The sequence below is a fragment of the Hyperolius riggenbachi genome, chromosome 7 (genome assembly GCF_040937935.1).
Source record: "Hyperolius riggenbachi isolate aHypRig1 chromosome 7, aHypRig1.pri, whole genome shotgun sequence".
NCBI classification, from domain to species: Eukaryota; Metazoa; Chordata; class Amphibia; order Anura; family Hyperoliidae; genus Hyperolius; species Hyperolius riggenbachi.
This window is the reverse complement of record NC_090652.1, coordinates 227,809,510-227,831,774: the sequence shown is the minus strand read 5'-3', so window position 1 is coordinate 227,831,774 and position 22,265 is coordinate 227,809,510. Positions and strand designations below refer to the sequence as shown.

Genomic DNA, 22,265 nt, shown 5'->3' with positions numbered 1-22,265 from the left:
CATGCCCATGTTTCCACATAGCTATGCATGGCACATGGGGGAGCAACGGGGATTGTCATGTTTGTTGGAGGCTCTTGCTTTGCCCTCTGTACCAGAGCAGGTGGCCGAGACATAGTCATGTGGGCTGGAGCAGGTGAACAAGGTGTACATCACTTGGTAGGGGGGAGGGGAGAAGCAAACCAGGATGAGCTGGCCAAGCCCAAAAAGGGAAGATTTACAGCAGATAACTTTTTTGTTTTAGCATGAACATTAAAGCTCCCAGTGTCAGTATCATTTCCACAGATGTACCGTACATAAACTTTTTGAACAATGCACAAATAGGTGTACGTTAAAGTATGTGGTGGGAAAGTTGTGTGTTGATTCAGCACAGCACAGAGTATTGGGAATATTCTTGAGTTCTGGCAATGCAACACTGTTTTCATCGCTATCTTGATGCTACTCTCCATTCATTCACCTAAATTTCAAGACACAAAGATTTGAGCACAGTGCTTTTCAAAACTATCCCACTGCAGAACTAGATATGTGCCTGAGTTGGGCTTAAAAGTACATCTGGAGTGAGTATAAACCTAGATACTTACCCGGAGGAGTGGAAAGCCTCTGAGGGTCCAGGCTCCTACTACAGCCCATTGTTCCAGCACAAGGTCTCTCAAGTCTAATGCTGGGAATACACCATGAGATGTTTTTGGCAGACAGATGATTTCAATCATTTTTCTGATCGATTTCTCATAGAAGTGAATGGAATTCAATCAGAACATCGATCATAAAATCGATCGGACAGTAAATCTGCTGAAAATTCTTATCGTGTATTCCCAGCATAATAGATTTCTATGGATCAATGCATCAAGATTTGGCACATGCAAGTAAGGTCTGTGCATGCCCAGTAGAATGAACACTCGTGCTCTAAGAAAAAAAGTGCTGCATAAGCAGTTTTTTCTACTGGGCATGCACGGATCTTACTTGCACATGCCCAATGTGGATGTACTTGTTCACAGCCAGGAGAAGAGCCAGAAGATGAAGGGGGACCCTGTGCTGAGACAGTGGGCTCTTCAAGGATCCTGGAAGCCTCTGGACTATCCAGAGGTTTCAAACTAGTGGTGCATTGTGGGTAACCACAAATGTTCACCTATAGCTGAATTATTGCAAGCTTCTTTCTGTTTTCAGAAGGCAAATCACACCAAGCATTGCTTTTTTAGTAGGAGGGCTTTTTGGTGTATTTTGGCCCCTTATACTTTCCTAGTGTTTTAAGAAGGCAAATCACCCCAAGCACTGAGGTAAATATGTAACTTTTACTCAGTTCAGGTGTGCTTCAAGATTAGATTTATAGAAAGTGCTAATATTATGTCTCAGTAGTATAACTTGTCTGAGCAGCAGGGCTCTTATCCTTATCCATCTTGCCTGTGCTGATTATGTAGCTGGTTCATAGCCTTATGATTGTTTAGCGCAACTGATAACGCGAATGTGTTACATCAAGTTCACAGCGCTGCCGAGTCAACCGAGAAAAGTTCTTTTTAAATCCCTGTTGCCTTGGCCAAGTAATCATTACTGGAAAATCTGTGCTTTTGACCTTTTATTTTCACAGTACAGCAGAAATCAGCAGGGAGGATTGAACTCTGTAAAACGAGTTGTGCCCAAAACACTAGAAAGAATTATCAACACATCTTTAATACAGGGTGTAACCATCACTGACTCAAGTAGTACAAATAGTGCAGATATTGCAAACTAATAAAAATGAACTCTGTCAACTTTCCATATTTGGCACCAAGATGACCAGAAAGATAATAGTTTTAATTTGAAGAGTAACACATGAATGAAGGAAAATAGTTCTTTTTGGAAGGTATAGTATCATCCTCAGATTTCATTAAATTGCCACCCTCCTTCTTCATTTACTTTTATTGAAGTATGGGCAGTAACGTGACCACCACTGTCATTTCTTGGCTGCAAATAACACCCTCCTTTGCCTGCTTTCCATTTCTTTGGCTGTGGCACCATTCCCCTCCATGGACCCCAAGAAGAGAGAGATCCAGTGGCAGAAGAGCCACGCCCCATATCCTGCATACTGGTTAAAAGAGTGGTGAGTGACAGCCTTGCCATGTCTGCCCTCCCTGGAGGCATTGTTCTTCCAATGACCTCTAGGATAAAAAGCTATTTACAGCAGAGTCCCTGGTGACCGGCACCAATGGGGATTCCCTGATGATGGATGCCTGTGGTTGTCGGTTGCTTCAGCAACAGGCCTAAAAAGCACGAACCTCCCCCCAATATACTTACCGAGCCTCCAGTAACGTCTATCTATCTATCTATCTATCTATCTATCTATCTATCTATCTATCTATCTATCTATCTATCTATCTATCTATATATAATTTACTAAGGAAAAGAGGTAATTTCTATAAACAACATCAGATTCAACAAAAACAAAGGATACTCTCTTCCCCATTTCTCCACAATTTTACAAAATATCCCAAAAAGAAAAAACAACAACAACAGTTACATAGTTATTTTGGTTGAAAAAAGACATACGTCCATTGAGTTCAAGCAGTACAACAACATAATTACACCCCCAAAACAACCCCTCCCTCCAATCTAACCAATATAATCCTCAATATAACTAACTTAGTATACATAAAGGACTCATGTCCTACTAACTACCCCAAGTAACCTTACTTCTCCAACAAGAGACCTCACCCCTACCTCCCCACTATGTTCCCATATTCCACTGCATCTTGAAACATTTACCATTTTTTCCATTTATGATTAAAACCCTCCAACCTACCTTGCTGCAGAGCAATCTGATTCTCCATATTTTTAACCAAATTAACTCTTTCAATCCAGTCCTTGAGAGTAGTAGAATCCTGGCATCTCCACTTAACAGGAATTAAACTTTTAGCAGCTATCAATAGTTGAGGAGCAAGAGATCTCTTATGGAAACTAGCGAATCATGCAACAACACTCTACAGCATCCCCATCTCCACAATCTTCACACAAACCTCCAATACACTCCAGCACTCCATTCCAGAAACTTGAGATCACCGAACACTCCCACACCAGATGAATCAATGTACCTTTTCCAGCAACGTCTATCAGCCTTACTGTAGGACCTAGCAGGCTCCTAGCAGCTTTCCGGCTTCCCCCATGCATGCAAGCTGGCATGTCACCTGACCCGCATCAGCAGTGGCGTAGCTAAGGAGCTGTGGGCCCCCGATGCAAGTTTTACAATGGGGCTACCCAAGCACTCTATACATAACAATTGATACAGCGCACCAAAACCTTCCAAGGACATCCACAGTGTCAGAGGTGCAAGAAGGGGATGTGGAACAGTTTGTTAGAGATCACTACTATTCAAAGGATCTATAAAAGTGATTATTACCAGCACAGGACCAACAGAGAGCTAATACTGTAGTTGAGGGAGGGCCCTTCAGGGCCCCTCTGGCCCAAGGGCCCCGATGCGGTGGCTACCTTTGCACCCCCTATTGCTACGCCCCTGCGCATCAGGTCAGGCGACATACTGACTTGTGTGCTCAGACGCCGGAATCCGCTAAGAGCCTGCAAAGTGCTGCAGAAAGGCTGCTAGACGTTGCTGGAGGCTGATAGGTAATTTAAAAGCCTCAAATCTGTAAAGCAAAGTCCCCGTTATCCCTCAGGCATGCCGGTTAGTTGAGACTTCTGGTTGCCTGAGTTTTAGGTAACGGGGACTTTGCAGTATATGCTTTTTAAAGCAATTATAGTTAACCTGCATACAATTTGAGAGGCTCTAACAGAACTCGCTTGCTTTGATTTGTTTTTATTAGTTTTTCTTTTAAATCTCTGCTTATGCGTTATCAAACTTATGAAACATCTGGTCCATTGTAGGCTGAAACAATCATTTGTGGAAAGGCAGTTGCTCTATTACAGTAACTGCCTCAGGGCACGTCTCACGTCTCACTTGTCCTCCCCTCTCCACAGAGCCAAATAGGCTGCTCAAGCGAGAGCCGAACAACACTGTATGCCTGGGCATCAATTATTTCTACAGTGGTCTGAAAAATAAGTGTGTGTGTGTTTGTATATCATTACACAGAATATACTTTATAAACTGCTACATTAACATTAGCTGCACTGTAAAAAATGATATCAGCAAGCCAGGCGTCAAACTTGAGGATGATTAAGCGAGTCAATCGCTTATCAGTCAAGGATATGGTGGCCAATAATGGTCCAATTTAAGCAAAAGAAGCAGCCTTCCAATGTAATTGGATTGGAGAGTATTGATTGTGGCAATCAACAACAAGCAATAATTTTATTGTGACAATTATAGATTCGCTATGCGTATTGATCCTATCTAAAATAATCGTATTTGTTAAATCTCCTATACTAGTTATGGGTCCGGTCAATGATTTCCAATGTTTTCCTTCCGATCGCCAATATCGGTTCGAAAGGTCGATGGTTCACTAAAATTGCACTGTTTATGGGCATCTATAGAGCTTCTCCTAACATTACTTGTAACATTATTCTAAAGCAGTAGCCATGCGTGATCCCTTGGACTGTTTTCCCAAACCATTTGAATAAGCATTTGCTTTATGCAATATCTTCTCAACAGTTGCTATGACAAAACTTTAGCTCCAGCTTAAAGGAAAAGTTTAAATCATTATTTTTTATATACAAATATGATACTGTATTTTACGCCATTAAATAGGATAAATAATACAAAAACGCACAAAAGCTGGCTGCCACTTCCTGTATTAGAGTCCCCGCCGGCCCCTTCTCCTCCGTGCAAGCCTCGTCATAGCAGCGCTTCCTGCGGCTGCTGTGAAGATTCCGAAGCAGGACAGCGGCTTCCTGTAGCAGCCATGTATATCGTGGTTACTGGGGGCAATTAAACTATCTATACTGGGGGCAACTATACTATCTATACTGGCTGGCAACTATACTATCTATACTGGGTGGCAACTATACTAGCTATACTGGGGGCAACTATATGCTCTATACTGGGGCATCTATACTAGCTATACTGGGGTCAACTATACTATCTATACTGGGGCAACTATACTATCTATACTGGGGCAACTATACTAGCTATACTGGGTGCAAATATATGCTTTATACTGGGGCATCTGTACTAGCTATACTGGGGTCAACTATACTATCTATACTGAGGCAATTATACTATCTATACTGGGGCAACTATACTACATAGCTACCTATACTGGGGCAACTATACTAGCTACCGATACTGGGGCAACTATACTAGCTACCTATACTGGGGCAATTATACAAGCTAGCTATACAGGGGCAACTATACTACCTATACTAAGGACAACTATACTACCTATACTGACGCAACTATACTATATATATGGGGGCAACTATACTACCTATACTGGGGCAGCTGTACTAGCTACAGATACTGGGGCAGCTATACTGGGGACACCTATACCTGGCTACCTACCTACCTATACTGTGGGTGAAAATTTTCGGGTGCTGTGCAATCACTCCAAATCCGGGTTCAGGGAGGGCTGCATCCTCACAAGTTGGCAGGACAAAGTCTAGAACCAGCCCTGGAAGGAGGTCTAAAGCTACATACTCCCCTGGCGACAATCTGCAATGGTCTGCTGGACCAAGGGACCGAGTACCGATCCCTGCAGAGCGACAAAGCACTAAAGATGCTCTATATACGCATCGTCCTGCTCTTACTGATGGCACATATATTGCTATGTGGGGGGAAGGAGGGAAGACAAGTGTGTGCAAAATAGCAGTTTTCAGCGAGTAGGGGGACAGCAAGAACAATGCGGTCATGTAATCTGCGGGAGTTGGGCATCACTAAATATCGGACATGCCTGTTCTTTAGCGATCTTCTTGGCTGCTGTACCCAAGCTAATCTGACTGCCTGGTCTTGGTCACGGCCGTCGTTATCGGTTGTTCTTTGCAAAGTTGGGTGACAGTTAGCAGCTCTGTAAGCATAGCATACATCATCAAATTGATTAGAAGGGACTTGAAGCTATACCATGTCCATGTAATATCAGCTCCTGGAAATGTTGTTTACACCTTACACACACAATGGAACAAATGCAAATAAGATGACGCTATAGGCAATAAAGAGTAGGAAAATATGTTTTATTGTATGACTGTACTGTACATGTATGACTGTAATTCCACAGTACTATGCTCTCTGTGCTGGACAGTATGAAGAAACTACAACATAAAAGCCCAAGCTACACTATACTACACATTCTAATAAGAAACACACTATATATATTTTCCTAATAGTCATATCAGATAATACAATTATCCAATAAAAGTAAATGGACAGGTTCAAATAAACACATCATATGCATAAAGGGCACAGTAGGCACATCCTCTCGGGATGCAGACGAATCATGACTGCATGCGCTGGTGTCATTCACATTGGCCAATGCGCTTACATTGCCACCTGTCCGTTCACTTGTCCATTAGTACTTCCGTCGCTTCTCGTCATCCGCGCCATCCCTGCTTGTCCACAGCTTGTCTGGAGACCAGGAAGAATGGGGCTTCCTGTTGATTCATTAAAAAAGACATGCAAATCCTACCTAGCAACAGTTAGGATTCTAATTGGTCCACATGACCCAATGAGAATTTTCTATGTTGCAGAAGGATTCCCATTGGTTATTTTGCAAACCAATAGGAAGCCCTATCCTTCCTGGTCTATGGGATGAGCAGTGCCAACGGCACTACATTTCCACAGGACAGGTGAGTGATTGTTATGCGGCCAAAAACCTAGTAGGAACAGACACCAACCATTCCCATAGGCTTTCATTGTGTCTGATTTGAGCATTTGTGGTGCACTCGCGGTCCAGCTACAGAACAATGCAGCAGGTCAGGACTTCGCAGTTTCTTTCATGCATTTGCATTCCATTTACAGTGTAAATGCATCCTAATAACATAGGATGCATTTACCATCCGTTTTTATTTATTTATTATTATTATTATTATTATTAATTGTGTTCCAAAAAACGCAGCTTTTTTCTCTATAGCGTGAACACTGGAAATAATGTCCTAACCTTGCCTACATATTATTCAAATTTAGTGACATGATCTGAACAAGCCCTGTGACAACAGTTAATATAACATTCTGTAGGTGGGGCTGCTGCTTGACAGCACCAAATGTAGATCAAACTGTAAAGAGGCGGAGCAAAGACAGCTCTATGTGAAGACTGCAGCCTCTAGCTTTAGGAGTCCGTGCTGCAGGAAACAGTTGTTGAATGCAAGTTCTCATCCACATTGTTATTGGCACAGAGCCAGGGAAATGTATGTCTCAAGAATGACATCAATAGTGGTCTTTCCAATTGTGAACATATAGTGAATCAAGGAGGATTATTAACATTTCTAATCCAGGTGGTACCCTACTTACAAACAGGTTTCTTTCCGAGACATTGTATGCAAGTTGCATTTGGCTGAAAGTTGCGTCATGTGTTCTACTATTATTTATTATTATTTAGTACTTATAAAGCACCAACATCTTCTGCAGTGCTGTACAGACTATATTGTCTTGTCACTAACTGTCCCTCAGAGAGGCTCACAATCTAATCCCTACTATAGTCTTATGTCTATACAGGCGTGGAGCTAGGGGGGGTCGGGGTAGGACAAGTGCCCCGGGGCGCCTGGTCCCCAAGGGCGCCCAGCTGAGCTTCGGGGTTTTTTTTTTTGCGGGGGGGAGCAGGAGCAGCGCAGAGAAGAGGGAGAGCTGTGCGGACGGTGGGGAAGAGGGGCCATCTCCCCCCTCCTTCCCTCACCTTAGGTGCTCTCTCTCCCTCGCTCTCCCCTCCAATGTCCGGGTGGCTGGCAGCGGCGGGCGGAACTCACCTCCGTCTCGCTCCAGCGCCGGCCGGAAGTTCGGGTGCGCAGCCGCTGCTCTGGTCTGGACCAGACCAGAGTAGTGGCAGATCCATCCGGCGCTGCGAAGAGACGGAGGTAAGTTCCGCTGCCAGCCACCCGGACATTGGAGGGGAGAGCGAGGGAGGGAGAGCAGCTCTTCCTCTTCTCTGCACTGCTCCCCTCCTGCTGGGGAGGGGGAAACCTGACCTGGCTACCTACTCTGGGCACATATACCCCTGCCTACATATATTGGGCACATATACCCCTAACTGCATATACTGGGCATATACCCCTGGCTACCTACTCTGGGCACATATACCCCTGGCTACCTACTCTGGGCACATATACCCCTGGCTACCTACTCTGGGCACATATACCCCTGCCTACATATATTGGGCACATATACCCCTAACTACATATACTGGGCATATACCCCTGGCTACCTACTCTGGGCACATATACCCCTGGCTACCTACTCTGGGCACATATACCCCTGGCTACCTACTCTGGGCACATATACCACTGCCTACATATATTGGGCACATATACCCCTAACTACATATACTGGGCATATACCCCTGGCTACCTACTCTGGGCACATATACACCTGGCTACCTACTCTGGGCACATATACCCCTGCCTACATATATTGGGCACATATACCCCTAACTACATATACTGGGCATATACCCCTGGCTACCTACTCTGGGCACATATACACCTGGCTACCTACTCTGGGCACATATACCCCTGCCTACATATATTGGGCACATATACCCCTAACTACATATACTGGGCATATACCCCTGGCTACCTACTCTGGGCACATATACCCCTGGCTACCTACTCTGGGCACATATACCCATGCCTACATATACTGGGCACATATACCCCTAACTACATATACTGGGTACATATACCCCTAACGACATATACTGGGCATATACTGTATACCCCTGGCTACATATACTGGGCACATATACCCCTGGCTACATATACTGGGCATATATACCCCTGGCTACATATACTGGGCACATATACCTCTGACTATATATACTGGGCACATATTATACCCCTGGCTACATATACTGGGCACATTTAACCCTGACTACATATACTGGGCACATATACCCCTGGCTACATATACGGGGCACATATACCCCTGGCTACATATACGGGGCACATATACCCCTGGCTATATATACTGGGCACATATACCCCTGACTATATATACTGGGCACATATACCCCTGGCTACATATACTGGGCACATATACCTCTGGCTACATATACAGGGGACACATACCCCTGCCTACATATACTGGGCACATATACCCCTGGCTACCTGTTCTGTGGACATCTCTACCCCTGGCTACCTGTTCTGGGGACATCTATACTGCTGGCCACCTATTCTGGGGACACCTATAGACCTGGGGCTACCTATTTTTGGGGAAGCACTGCTGTCAGATTGAGTGTATTTTGGGGAACTGCTGCCAGGTGAGAGGTGTCTACCATATTAAGGGGGCATTCTGCCTATTTATGTGAAATGCTGTCTATTTATGTGCCTCATCACTGCTGAATTTGTCTTGTTGGGGGCCTCATGGTTACTGAATTTGTCTTGTTGGGGGCCTCATGATTTGTTGGGGGCCTCAAGATCGCTGAATTTGTCTTGTTAGGGGCCTCATGATTGCTGAATTTGTCTTGTTAGGGGCCTCATGATTGCTGAATTTGTCTTGTTGGGGGCCTCAGGATTGCTAAATTTGTCTTGTTGGGGGCCTCATGATTGCTGAGTTGGTCATGTTGGGGGCCTCATGTTTGCTCATGATTGCGGAATTTGTCTTGATGGGAGGGGGCTCATGATTGCTGAATTTGTCTTGGAACATGCTGGAAGGTACATACTGAGGGAGGGTGGGTGAGCGTAAGCCTGCTAACCTCCATGTACATTTGAAGGGGCGCGACCAAATGTGGAGCACCCATAACCACGCCCACATTTGGTCATGACCCTTCACCTTAGGGGGCGCATTAATAGTCTTTGTCCCCGGGCGCTGAAAACCCTAGCTACGCCTCTGTGTCTATATCATGTAGTGTATGCATCATAGGGCCTATTTAGGGGGAAGCCAATTAACTTATTGGTATATTTTTTGGGATGTGTGAGGAAACCCACACAGACACAGGAAGAACATACAAACTCTGTGCAGATAGTGCCTTATCCGGGATACGAAATTAGGGACCCATCACTGCAAGGTGATGGTGCAAGCCACTGTGCCACCGTTCTGCCCATACATAGTGAAATGTGGATGTTTTACATTTGGACAACTTTTCATTTAATCATATAGTAGATATAATGTTGTGTAGCTGTTCTAAGTGTGCTTTTACATATTTTTTAACTACTTACATCAGTTTATACAATATTTAAACATTTAACAACAAAACTCTGTCATGACAAAAACAGTATTGTTTGTATGTCTGAAACATTGTAACTAGAGTTGTTTGTAATTAGGGTACTGTCCGTATTAACATAATGCCACTATGCAGACATATTTACATAACCAGACAATACTAGCTTCCAGAGGGCTATTTATATGTATTTTCTTGGTTTATTAACAAATTACAGTTCAGTTTCTAAATGAAAAAAATAGCTAAGAAGACCTAAATAAAGTATATAGCTGAAAAGAACAGGCAAAAGGTACACAAATATTTTCTCTGCCGTGATCTCAACTTGTTGGAACATAATTGTGCTCATAACTTCCCCTTCTTCACCTCAAAGAACAAACTAGGAAGTCAGGAACAGAAACTTACAGCTCAAAGTGCTACTGAAGACATCCGTGCTACGTCTTGTCCTAAATACTCTGTCATTTTGCAAGACTGCTTAGATGAGCAAATAACTGAGAAGTAATGTGGGCTAACATACCAATAATACGTATAGCCAAACTGTTATTTTACAAAGGAAAATATAAACTATCTGCTGATGACTTCTATTATGACTTTTTGTAATTGTAAGATCAAATGGGCATTGCCCTCCCTCTGATTGCATCTTGGCACTGATGTATACACACATCCACATGCCATGTATACACAATATAGAGCGCACGCACGCACACACATGCACACACACGCACACACACACACACACACACACACACACACGCACACACACGCACACACGCACACACGCACACACACACTTACTTTAATTATTATTTTAGATCTTGGTTAAGTCACCATGTTGATATCACACAGCAATTGTACAGTTATGCCAACTACGCAGTTGCACATTTAGCGCAATGCACATTTCCTAGGCAATAGGAGATTTACTAGCTTAACACATGTTATGCTGCTTGAGTAGCACACATAACTCTAGCAACACCTGCACTACCTAGATAAACGTGGGTTGTGCAATGCATGCTACGTACTCGGTGAAAATGTATTTTCTTATTTATTTGTTGTATTAATAAAGCGCCAACATATTACGCAGTGCTAGACATTAGTTTAGGTTACATACAATATTTAGGGGTGACATTCAAGAAAACCAGATCACACAGCACAGTATGAGTACAAGGTAATGCTTAGTCAGTCACTGGATGGGAGCATGGAGATTAGGCAAGTTAGGTTCACTCAAAAATGACGGTAATATGCCATGCACTCCCTGCGCACAGCAACCTTCACAATATTTAGTGAATATGGCCTCATGTCACGCCGGTACAGGTACATTTAAAGGATACCTGTAGCCACCTACAAAAAAAGAAGAAGAAGGAATGTTCTGAATCCTATAGAGCCTTCCCACTCCTCTCTCAATCTCCTTGTTCCTCTGCTGTCCCCCATTTAAATTTCCCACCGGCTGCGTCTTCAGGTCACCTTGGAAGGCTTCAGAAGTACTCCCGAGGAAGAGCGGTTGTGTATTGTGATGGTAAATGCGCAGTGCGGAGCTGCTTGTTTTCGGGAGTACCTGGAGAACCGAGGACTTCTGAAACCTTCCAAGGAGACCTAAAGGCTTCAGTGAATCTTCTTAGTGAGTATGTAACTTTTTTTTCTGTTTAGGTGGCTACAGGTATCCTTTAAAATATTTACTGTACAGTGCTACAGAATATGTTAGAGCTTTATAAATTAATTATAATAATAGTAATAATGTCTGGCTCTGAAGTGAAGCAGCAGTAAGATACTTCATAACACTGGAAATCTGCAGCATTAGTCGCCAACTTCCCCAAACATACTGCAGAAGTTATATTCTTGAATATGGGAATTAATTGTGTTTTTAATAAACATGTAGGTACTTTTTATTTATTACAAAAAGTAAATAGAAGGTTTTTTTTCATTTCCAATAAATAAAAAAATAAAAACGTATAACATTTCAAAAGCTGCTGGTCGGACTGTGCAACGAGTTTTGCTAGTAAAAATACTCAAGATTTACAGCTAAAGTTTTTTTTCAGTAAAATACTCTGGCACCTACAGCATGCAATGATTGACTTCCACGACAATCGCGATTAACAGTTTGATGAGTGTAGGTGCTCCTAAGCTACCTGAGCCTTCCCAAAGCTGACCCTTCATGGGGATTGACTTTGTTGGACTGTCTGTGGTCAACACATCAGCTGCTCCTCACATGATGGGTAGCATCTCACTCCCCCTTATCCCCCAATTTGTTCTTGCAGTAGAAAGCTACATACAACATAACTCAGCAGAACAGCATTGGCTTGCTGGAGAGAGGCCACCTCCTATGGCACGCTAGGGAGAGAGAAGGATCCAAATGCTTAAACCACCTGAAGACCTCACCAGTCCTTACCAGGTTGGCCAAACCCACAGGAACATGTGCAAGAAGAGAGTCCACAAGGCTCAGATGAGTACTAAAACCAGTAACTTTATTTATTTTAAGTGAACCTGAACCAAGTGAAATTATTTAAAACAAACACCTGCAAATTAACCTCCTGCCGACCGCGTCACGCTGATGGGCGTGGCCACGGTGGCAGCCCCAGGACTGCCTAACGGCGATCGGCATAAAGTCCTGGGGCCAGCTAATGCAGGAGATCGCGCGCAAGCTGCTCGTGCATCTCTTGCTTGGGGGGTGGAGCTCCACCCCACCCTCAGTCTCCGAGCTGCAATAGCTGCTCGGGAGACTGTTAGACGGCGTGAACGCCGTCTATTTACATGTACAGCGCTGCGATCGGCAGCAGGGCTCTACTGGCGACAGTCGTGTGACCCCCTGGGACACTGGAGAGTGATCGGCCCTCATAGGCAGAAGCCTATGACAGCCGATTGCCATGATTGGCCGGCTGTGGGGAGGGAGGGAAAATATTTAAAGCAACAGTGTTTTTTGTTAAAAAAACAATTATAAAAATATTTGTATAAAAAAAATAAACATGGGAGCGATCAGACCCCACCAACAGAGAGCTCTGTTGGTGGGGAGAAAAAGGGAGGGGGGGGGATCACTTGTGTGCTGTGTTGGCGGCCCTGCAGCTTGGCCTTAAAACTGCAGTGGCCTATTTTACTAAAAATGGCCGGTCACTAGGGAGGTTTAGCACTGCGGTCCTCAAGAGGTTAATATTACATACTTACCTCACCCTCAGTTCCCCTCGGAAGTTCACCATTTTCTTCTACCAATGATTCCTTCTAGTTCTAAAAAGATTTTGTCAGAACTGAAATATATCAGTTGCTGCCAGTTATATATCAGTTGCTGGCAGTTATAACTGAAAGGACAACTGATGTGAAAGGTAATGTCCATGTTTCCTTATGGCTCAAGTGGGCGATATTAAAGTTTAACAGTGTGTTAACCTGGAAGCTGTTAAGGAGGCATTGCCATTTTCAAAATGGAGGACTGAAAATTCCATTGATCACAGTGGACAAACAGGACGCAGGAGAGGAGAAAGAGATTGATGAGTAGACTACATGGGAGGTAAGTATGACGTGTGTATGTTTATTTTGAGTTTTAATTTTCAGTTCAGGTTTGCTTTAAACAGTTTGCTATCCTGTGTCCGTTTGAAGAAAAAAACTCACCGGTCTTAGTAATCATAGGAGCTTTGCAGATCCTCTTCTGGCACACTAGAAAGTAGGGTTGTTGCCAACTTCTGGTCAAGACACATTTACTTGTAATATTTCATATTTTTCTGACTAATACATATTTTATATCATTACATATCAATAAACTAAATAAATAGACCAAGCAAAAGGTTTTTTTTTAAATAACTACACGTTCCATTTCAAGCCTTTATTCACTCATACAAACAGGGATAAAGCTTTCAGTGAACGGTGGTAAAATAGGGAATTGGGTCAGAAGGAACTCATAAGCACAGTATACTTTGCAATCACGTGGCGGACCGGAAAATATTCTGTCCTACAGGTGTAAGACCCATCCATCCCTGTCTATTATAATAACAGCAGTACTACTGCGTGTGAGGCAAGCTGACAGCGCTGTACAGCAGACTTAAACAACACAGAGCGGTTTTACTTTGTATATTCCTGCTGCCTTCCCCAGATAAACACCATGGTTATATCAGCACCTCTGCAGTCGCCCTGAACATCCAACAACCCTGCTGCAGAAAGCAGCTGAGACTCAGATCTCTGGACCTGTCTGATGGACTCTGCACATAATTATGTCAACAGCCATGACCAAGATGAATTCAATACATGGTGGAGAATTAATCTGGATGCTGACAGACTCAGCAAAAACAGTGTTTTTAGTCCATATGGAGGCTTTTAAACAATACCAGTTTCCTGGTGTCCTGCTGGTCTTTTTATATTATTATTATTATTTAGTATGTAAATAGCGCTGACATCTTCTGCATATGTCTATGTATGTACAGTTACTTGTAGTGTATGTATCATATTCTAGGGCCAATTTAGGGGAGAGTCAATTAACTTATCTGAATGTTTTTGGGATGTGGGAGGTAACCAGAGTGCCTAGAGGAAACCAACCCTAACACATGGAGAACATACAAACGCCGTAAAGATAGTTCCCTGGCTGGGGTTCAAACCAGCACCAGCGCTGTGCGGCGATAGTGATAGTGATTACGCCACTGGACTGCCCATAGATCAGTGGTGTCTGAATAACACAACTAAAACAAGCATGCAGCAACGAGTCAAACTTCAGTCAACCATCTGATCTGTATGCTTGTTCGGGGGCTATGGCTAAGCATGTTAGGCTCTGTTCCCACTTGCAAGGGGAAACATACCCACTCATTTTCTGCAGCAGAGTGAAATGCAGAAAACAAATCCTATGTAAAAAATAGGTCTGCTTCCACTTGAATTTTAAAACCGATTTGTTTGTTGTGTTGCAGTACATGTAATGCAAAGTCTGCATCTGCTCCAGACAAGAACTTGGAGAGAAACTGTAGCAGAGACTGAACTGCCCACTCCGCTCCAAATGAACCCATCACAAGTGGGAACTGAGCCTTACAGGCAGGGGATACGCAGGACAGCCAGACAATGTGCATTGTTTAAAAGGAAATAAATATGGCAGCCTCCATACAAATCAGGTCAAAAATGGCAACGCTCGGCCGAGGACATTTGGGCGCCACCATAGACCGTAATGTGAATTAAAAATAGCGCAATGGGGCCACCAGCAATAGCTGAAAGCCGAATTGCATCTTACCCCCACTGTACGCCGCCTTGGAGGGGGATAGTAATTAACACCGCCAGGAAATTTGCCACAGCAGGGTGAGCAGTTTTTCGGCTTCACTCTGCGCCCAAATGTCCCGCCACCCTTTTTACATGTATGCGCCTTTATATCCCTCTCATTGCAGGTGTCCTTTAAATTAGTGGACTGCTACTATTTTTTAATTATTGGTCTTTATTACTATTTTCTAATTAGTCACTGCTGCTCCATTAATGTAACGCAAGATATGGACAGGACACATGGTTGTGTTGAAATGTTTATCCAATAGGCAGTAGTACTATACATACTCATTCATATATTATAGCTGTAACAGCGTGTCTATAAAGGCGTATGTCTCAGAGCACTCTATAGGATCTGGGCCCTCCAGCTGGTGTACATCAGCAAGTGCCAGCATTTCAAACAGCAACATTCAAACAGAGCTGCAGCTTATTTTAATTGCTTAAATAAAATAAATCTACACTCCGTAACTTGGCCATAAATGGAGCAATCTCTTGATAACACGGAAGATCTCCGGGATGGCAGCTATCCAAGTGATCACGGGTCATCAAACATATGCAGGGGTCAGTTCTTTCCATTAAACAGCCTTTCATCATTTGATTATCAGGGAAGATACACTTCAGGCTCTGTCTGTTCCTCATGCACTGTGCAGGGATCTTCTCACTCAGCAGTTGGGTTAGCTGCTGTCTCTACAAGTCTGCAACTGATTAAGCCAATTTCCCATGTTCAGAAGGTTTTAGGGCTGGTTAAGATGTGCTTCTGCGGTGGCGCATTTAGCCAATGCTAAAGGCTTTTTTATAACTGAGAAGAAAAGGGTTTGGCATTGGTTCCCATTGTCGCATCACATTTCAAGCCCCATAGGTGACACAGAGCCACAAAATGCAGCCGCCTCGGAACACTACATGTAGTGACTCAGGAATTTTGATCAACCACAAGATTTTGCCAGCATTCGATAGTACACACACTGAGATGAACGCTGCAATTCATCTCAATGCAGGCCCCATGAGGACTGATGGCACCAGCTGCCCATCTGAACCAGCCCTTAGGGTCCTGGTCACTTTGCAGGTCCCAGCTTTCCACTATGCTTGGAATCCATGCCGTGATACCCTCACCCCCACTACATGCCACAGATCTAAATAGAAGCATGAAGGTTGATTCACGCAGATTAGAGAACGCTAACATACGTGATCCAACAAACCTGGATTTGATTTTTTGAAAGACTTGTCTGTTGTTACATGGCCAAAGTGAGCCACACTTACCTGCATCATATCAGAAACATTTTTTTTTTTTTGCAAGATGGAAGTTAGAAGATTGAGAAGTTTATTTGTCTACCGTACATCCTGCCTCTCTTGGATTTATTAAAGACTCTTGCTGTGGGTGCCTAACCGAACCTAGAATATCATAAATTCCAAAGCTTAAACCTCTTAGCAACTCTTGGTATAGTCTCATATAGCTCAGGCAAGGGTTGCAAATTATTGCCCTCCAATAGCAAACATGTTTAAAATGAATCCAGTCCATGTTTGCTGTACCATCTGTTTACTAGTGTTCTCCAACTTTAGTAAATCAACTCCTTCATGTATCAAAACCTACTTGGAAGGTAAATGGCAAGCCCCAAAATTGGTTTCAGACTATAGTAGAACTCTAGATGGCAAGTCTCCCCGAGAGGCTATTAATGATGTGCATTGCGGATGTTCTCTGTACACTGCTGCAGGAACTGTGACGGTCCAATATCAGATGTGTAATAATAATAATAATAATTTGGTATCATTTAAAAAAATAAATCTGTAATTCAATAAAAAGATCTGAAGAGCCAGAATTATTAGCTACAGTCATGAATTGTGTAGCTGGTTCCTCTACAGATCTCCACATGGTCCTACTGTGTGTCTACCAGCTCAAAGCAAACAAGCTCCTCACCTAAGAACAAAAAAAGCAGGTGGCATCTTTTGTATAACTATTTGCACAAGCAGAATTCCAGGTGTCATGGAAGCCTACCAACTTGGGCAAAGATGGGAGATGATCACAAGACATCACAAGGCTCCTCCTTAGGCATGTTACATTTTACAGTCATCACATAAAAAATTGTCATACAAGCAGGGTTGTGGAGTTGGTAAAAAAAAATAAAAAAATCCTCCGACTCCAACTTACAACCCTGAATACAAGTGTATACAAAATTGCTTACTTCCACAGGGTACAGTATGTCTATAAATGCCCCTTGGCTGGCACACACAAGAGCTGTTTCAACTGCGCTTTGGAATTGCCGGCGATCCCAAAAGCGCTCGGCTAATGAAAGGCAACTGGGGTGATTCCACAGGAGCGATTTCTCTAAATCGCAGTGCCTGCAGCAATTTTGGAGCATTTGCGCTTCAATACCAAGTATGGGTTCGCTGCTAAATCGCTTTTCAGGCTAGGAGCACACTAGGCAGTGCAGAAAACCATGCGTTTTCTGCATTTTGCATTTCTCATGCATTATTGTTGCATTTGCTCTTTGCATTTTTTCAGTAGTTTCCCTTTTTTAAAAGGATTACAATACAGTATTATATTTTTTTCATAAATAAGGCATCAAAAACGCATGTAAAATCGCAGTCCTCTGCGTCCCCATTAAAGTAGATTATGTGTGTTTTACAAGCGTTTTTGAGAAATGTGTAGCAAGTGGTGCGTTTTGAAAAACAAACATTGTAACAGATATATGCATTTTTTTATGCAGCCCATAGACATTCATTTTGGGCAAAACTGTATTCATTTTCCGCAACGCTAGCGATTCTGCTGAGTGTGCTCCTACCCTCAGTTACTGCACAAAACAATTTTGCAGCAACTTCACTACCTAAATCCACAGGGGGAAAGGGAAAAAAGGGAAATCTCCCAATCACTGTACAAATCGCTAGCATTAAAATCAAAAACGCTTCAACTTCACCAGACATCTCCCTAAAAAACATTGCTAAGGCCCCATTCACACTTGAGCGTTTTGCCAGCGATTTCGACAAAACGCTCAAACACTAGCCCTTTTGAAAGCGCTAGTGTAATAAAACCCTATGGGCCGTTTTTTACGCAAAAAGCAAACGCGTAGCCTGCACCATTTTCAGGTGATTTCCCGGCCATCGCGTTTCGGTGGTATAGAAGCACTAAACGCGATTGCGGAGAAATCGCTGCAATGTCCAGTAATTTTTCCACGTGAAATCGCAGAAAAATCACTCCCACAAAACGCCGGCAAAAATCGCCGCCATTTTGCACTTCTAAGTGTGAATGGGGCCTAAAAATGCTACAAAACGCTTTCCTTGCAGCTTGCTTCCATGCACTGTAAAAGAAGTTGACTGCTGCAGCAAGTTTAACTGAAAACTATAGCAAACACTACCACAGTGGGTGCAAGTAGCTATGAGTATAAAAAGTCACCTCTCCATTAGGACACTTATCTCCATCCTAAATTCTCTAAACATGATTTATATACCTAAAGGGGCACTTGATCTCATTATAGTCGATCAATTATTATTATTATTATTATTATTATTATGGATTTATAAAGCAATCAAATATAAACAAACCTTAATAAAGTTGTTACTTAAATGCCTCAAAGATTGTTTGAAAAACATTAAACAGAATTTTGTGGTCCTTCTAACAAATATACTGCAGTGAGAGGGTACTTGGGTAACCCAAAAACGGGGGGAAATTGGCAAGCAGTCTTTTACAAAGGGATACATGCTGTGATATTGCTGAGAAGCACTGATCTCTACATCACACTTGTGATGCCTTTAGGAGGAAATTATTTATATCTGTGGTATCAGTTCAGCTACATCCAGCCCAGCAGGAAATAATGAAAACTGTGGCCAGGAAGATACCCAAGAGAAGAAGTAAAACATTTTCACATCCTCATGGTACTGGCAGACCAGCCTTTCTAAAATATAATTATAATATAATTATAAATAATAATCATTAGCATCAGCCAGGTTCTGAACACCACGAACCCTGGAAGTCAGGCAAGGTTACTGTAGATACTTGTGTGATGTGTCACATTCATATTGTCAGATGCTATGTAGTACATATCTGGGAGGTGGTGATGTACAGGTCACAGCAATAATTACAACCAATTACTCTAAACTTTAGCAGAACTTGTTTATCCTACACCTATAAACTAGTCTCTGGGAACATACAGTACAGTCTTTCTAGGGCTGCTTGGCGGACAAGCAATAGTAAACCATACATGCAATGATCAGTACTGAGAAATGTTCTTACCTATCAGGATCCAGAGGAGATGCCTGGAGGTGAAAAGGAATTTCAGGTCCATTGCTGGTCAGTGAGCTCAGAACACTATATAAATATATAATGAAGGAGCCATGGGAATGCAGGAGATGTCTCTGCAATTTCACAGTACCACAACTGAGTGTAGTTATTTCCAGAGGACCAGCAGGTACATCCAGGTGAAGATGGAGAAGGTCCCTCAAGCGCTGGTGAGGATACAGGCACTCTCTGACCAAAGATGCTGAGAGATATCTCCTCCAGACGGCATTATGTACACTAAAATCATGTCGGTGATCTACCAGAATAACCAATCTAAAGAGGGACAGTCACCTTGAACACCACTCCCCCTCTACTGTCCCTGAAAAGCAGAACTGAAGTTTCTGCAATCCTAAAAGTAAATAAGGACCGGGCAGAACAAGATTAGTAGGAGATCTCCAGTTTCAGTGCTTTCCTGCTTCCCACTTGACGTCTGTCTGAAGTTGAAGGATGAGCTGTGAAGTTCTCCTCGACTCTTCTTCTTGATCCCCTTTGATGTCCGTTTCTCTGGTCCTGTTGTGCAGAATGGAAGCCCCTCATTCAGCTGAAGGTCTTTTAACGTTTGTGTGTAGGTGGAAAGGACAATCCTTCACTGTGCGTAGGTGGATGGTCTTTCCTAACGCTATAGGTGGGTGGGATAGTGACTTCCCCCTTTGTAGGTTGAGGTTCTCCTCTGGCTTTGTATCTCTAGGTACGTAGTCTTCTACGTCCCCCACTAGCAGCACACATGGGAGGATCCTGCCTCCTTCTGTCTCCTCTGTAAAGTTGAGGTCTCCTCCTGTGTCCTCTCTTTAGCTTATTTTCTGTTGGCAGCATCTAAGTTTAGTTCCGGATCGGATAAAAATAGGATCTGTAGGAACACAGTGCAAAGATCTATCCCTGCAATTCCAAGAATGCCTTTGCTATTGGTATACGTTGGGCTGTCAGTGATTGCAGTACTGATTGCAGATCGGATGTCAGATAAAGGCAGCGCTGGGATGGATGTGTGTCTGAGTCATGGCAGGGAACGCCGCTGTGAGACGGAGTTCCATAATCAGTTTGTGGAGTTACTTGCCTGCCTTCAGTTGTATATTCCTTCCACCGGCTGCCATAGCTAGAGATTGAATTACTGCAGAGCTGCAGCAGGACCTGTCACTTCCAGCTGTCACTGCAAAGCAATGGTGCCACATGTCCCTGCCCTCTGCTTATCGCACTGCATACACACCTACCAGGCTGCTGCTGCACTTTCACAAATACAAGCATTACTTCCCTATACTGAACAGCTTGTTTGTGTCAGCACTTGTATAAACAGCAGAGAGGGACACCAGGTCCTGGCTAGGCAAGAGCTGAGGAAGGCAATATACTTCCAAGGGGAGTGAGTGCTTGATCTGCTCCTATCTCCTGCTCTTTCTCCCTACTGGCTGCTTACAGCTCCCTGCTGAGCTGATGGCAGAATTCAGCTAAAACAGGGACTTCTAGCAGCTCCCCTACTCTCCGCCAGGAAGGTGAGGACTGCAGGAGGAGGGAGGCTTTTGGAGCTGCATAGTTTTGGAGCTTGTCTCCCCTACCTGCTCCTTTAGATTGTAAGGGGAGGGCTTGCACACCCTTTTGTGTCTTGGGATTTATTACTCATTTCATGTTTTGCAATTTGCTACACATTTTATTCATCATGTTACATTTGACACTGTAGTAACAAATGTTGTATTTTGAGGACAGGAAGGAGAACACCTACCGACGTCTGGATCCCCCGGGAGGTACGTAAAAATGCCCACTGCGCGTTATACTCTGCATAGAGCTCCCGGCGGCTAGCTCAAGCGTAGATTATCACCAGGGAGGGTAAAGCATCATGAGCGACGTGTGCATAATTAGTAACGATGCAGCCCTATGTGTGGTCACCTTTGCAAGTCTATGGACTTTCATATGTCTCTGTACATTTAACAGTATGTGGGGTGCATCAAAGCTGACAGCACCACACAGAGCAGGATCATTCACCAGGCAACCTTGGCAGGTGCCTTGGGTCTAGTGGGTGTCAAGGAGCCCACCAGCCACCTTCTCTGACCTCTCTCCACTTCAGCTTACCAAACGGACCACACAGGGGCCCCAAATCTACCACATTGCCAAGGGCCCCATCACATCTTAATCCATCTCTGGCACCACACATAGGGGCATATTTAATAGAGGTAAAAATGCAGTACACAGGCAGCAAATGGTAACTTTACCATTACTCGTGCCTGTTAAGAAGCGAGTGTTTTATTATTTTGATTATGACAACCTGCACCACCTCGCTAGCATGCAATATGTGAGAAGAGTAATGCAGGCATCTGTGACCATATGCGCATGCAGATCACCAAAGTGACAAGACGGGAACAGAAGATCACTTGCAAGGAAATATGGAGGACTGTACAAAATAACTGAAAGTCGATAAACGTGTTTATTTACAGTACAAGAGTGCAATTTATTCATATACACACACAACAATATTTATACAATTGTACAATCAGAAACACACGGTGCACCAACTTAACCGCAAATATGCAAGAGCACGGATCACACAATACTGTATATACAATAATAATACACAGAAACACGGATCACACTATTAT

General features: G+C 43.4%; 1 protein-coding gene across 1 annotated transcript in view; it reads right to left on the bottom strand.

Moving 5' to 3' along the window:
* The window catches only part of RAMP1 (receptor activity modifying protein 1), a 146,333-nt gene extending 125,252 nt beyond the window's left edge, over positions 1 to 21,081 (bottom strand). Inside the window, exon 1 of the mRNA XM_068245369.1 lies at positions 19,642 to 21,081. Within this exon, the coding sequence (XP_068101470.1) occupies positions 19,642 to 19,693 (52 nt within the window). The 5' untranslated portion in view covers positions 19,694 to 21,081. The remainder of the gene's footprint in view (positions 1 to 19,641) is intronic.
* Between the last annotated feature and the right edge of the window lie 1,184 nt (positions 21,082 to 22,265).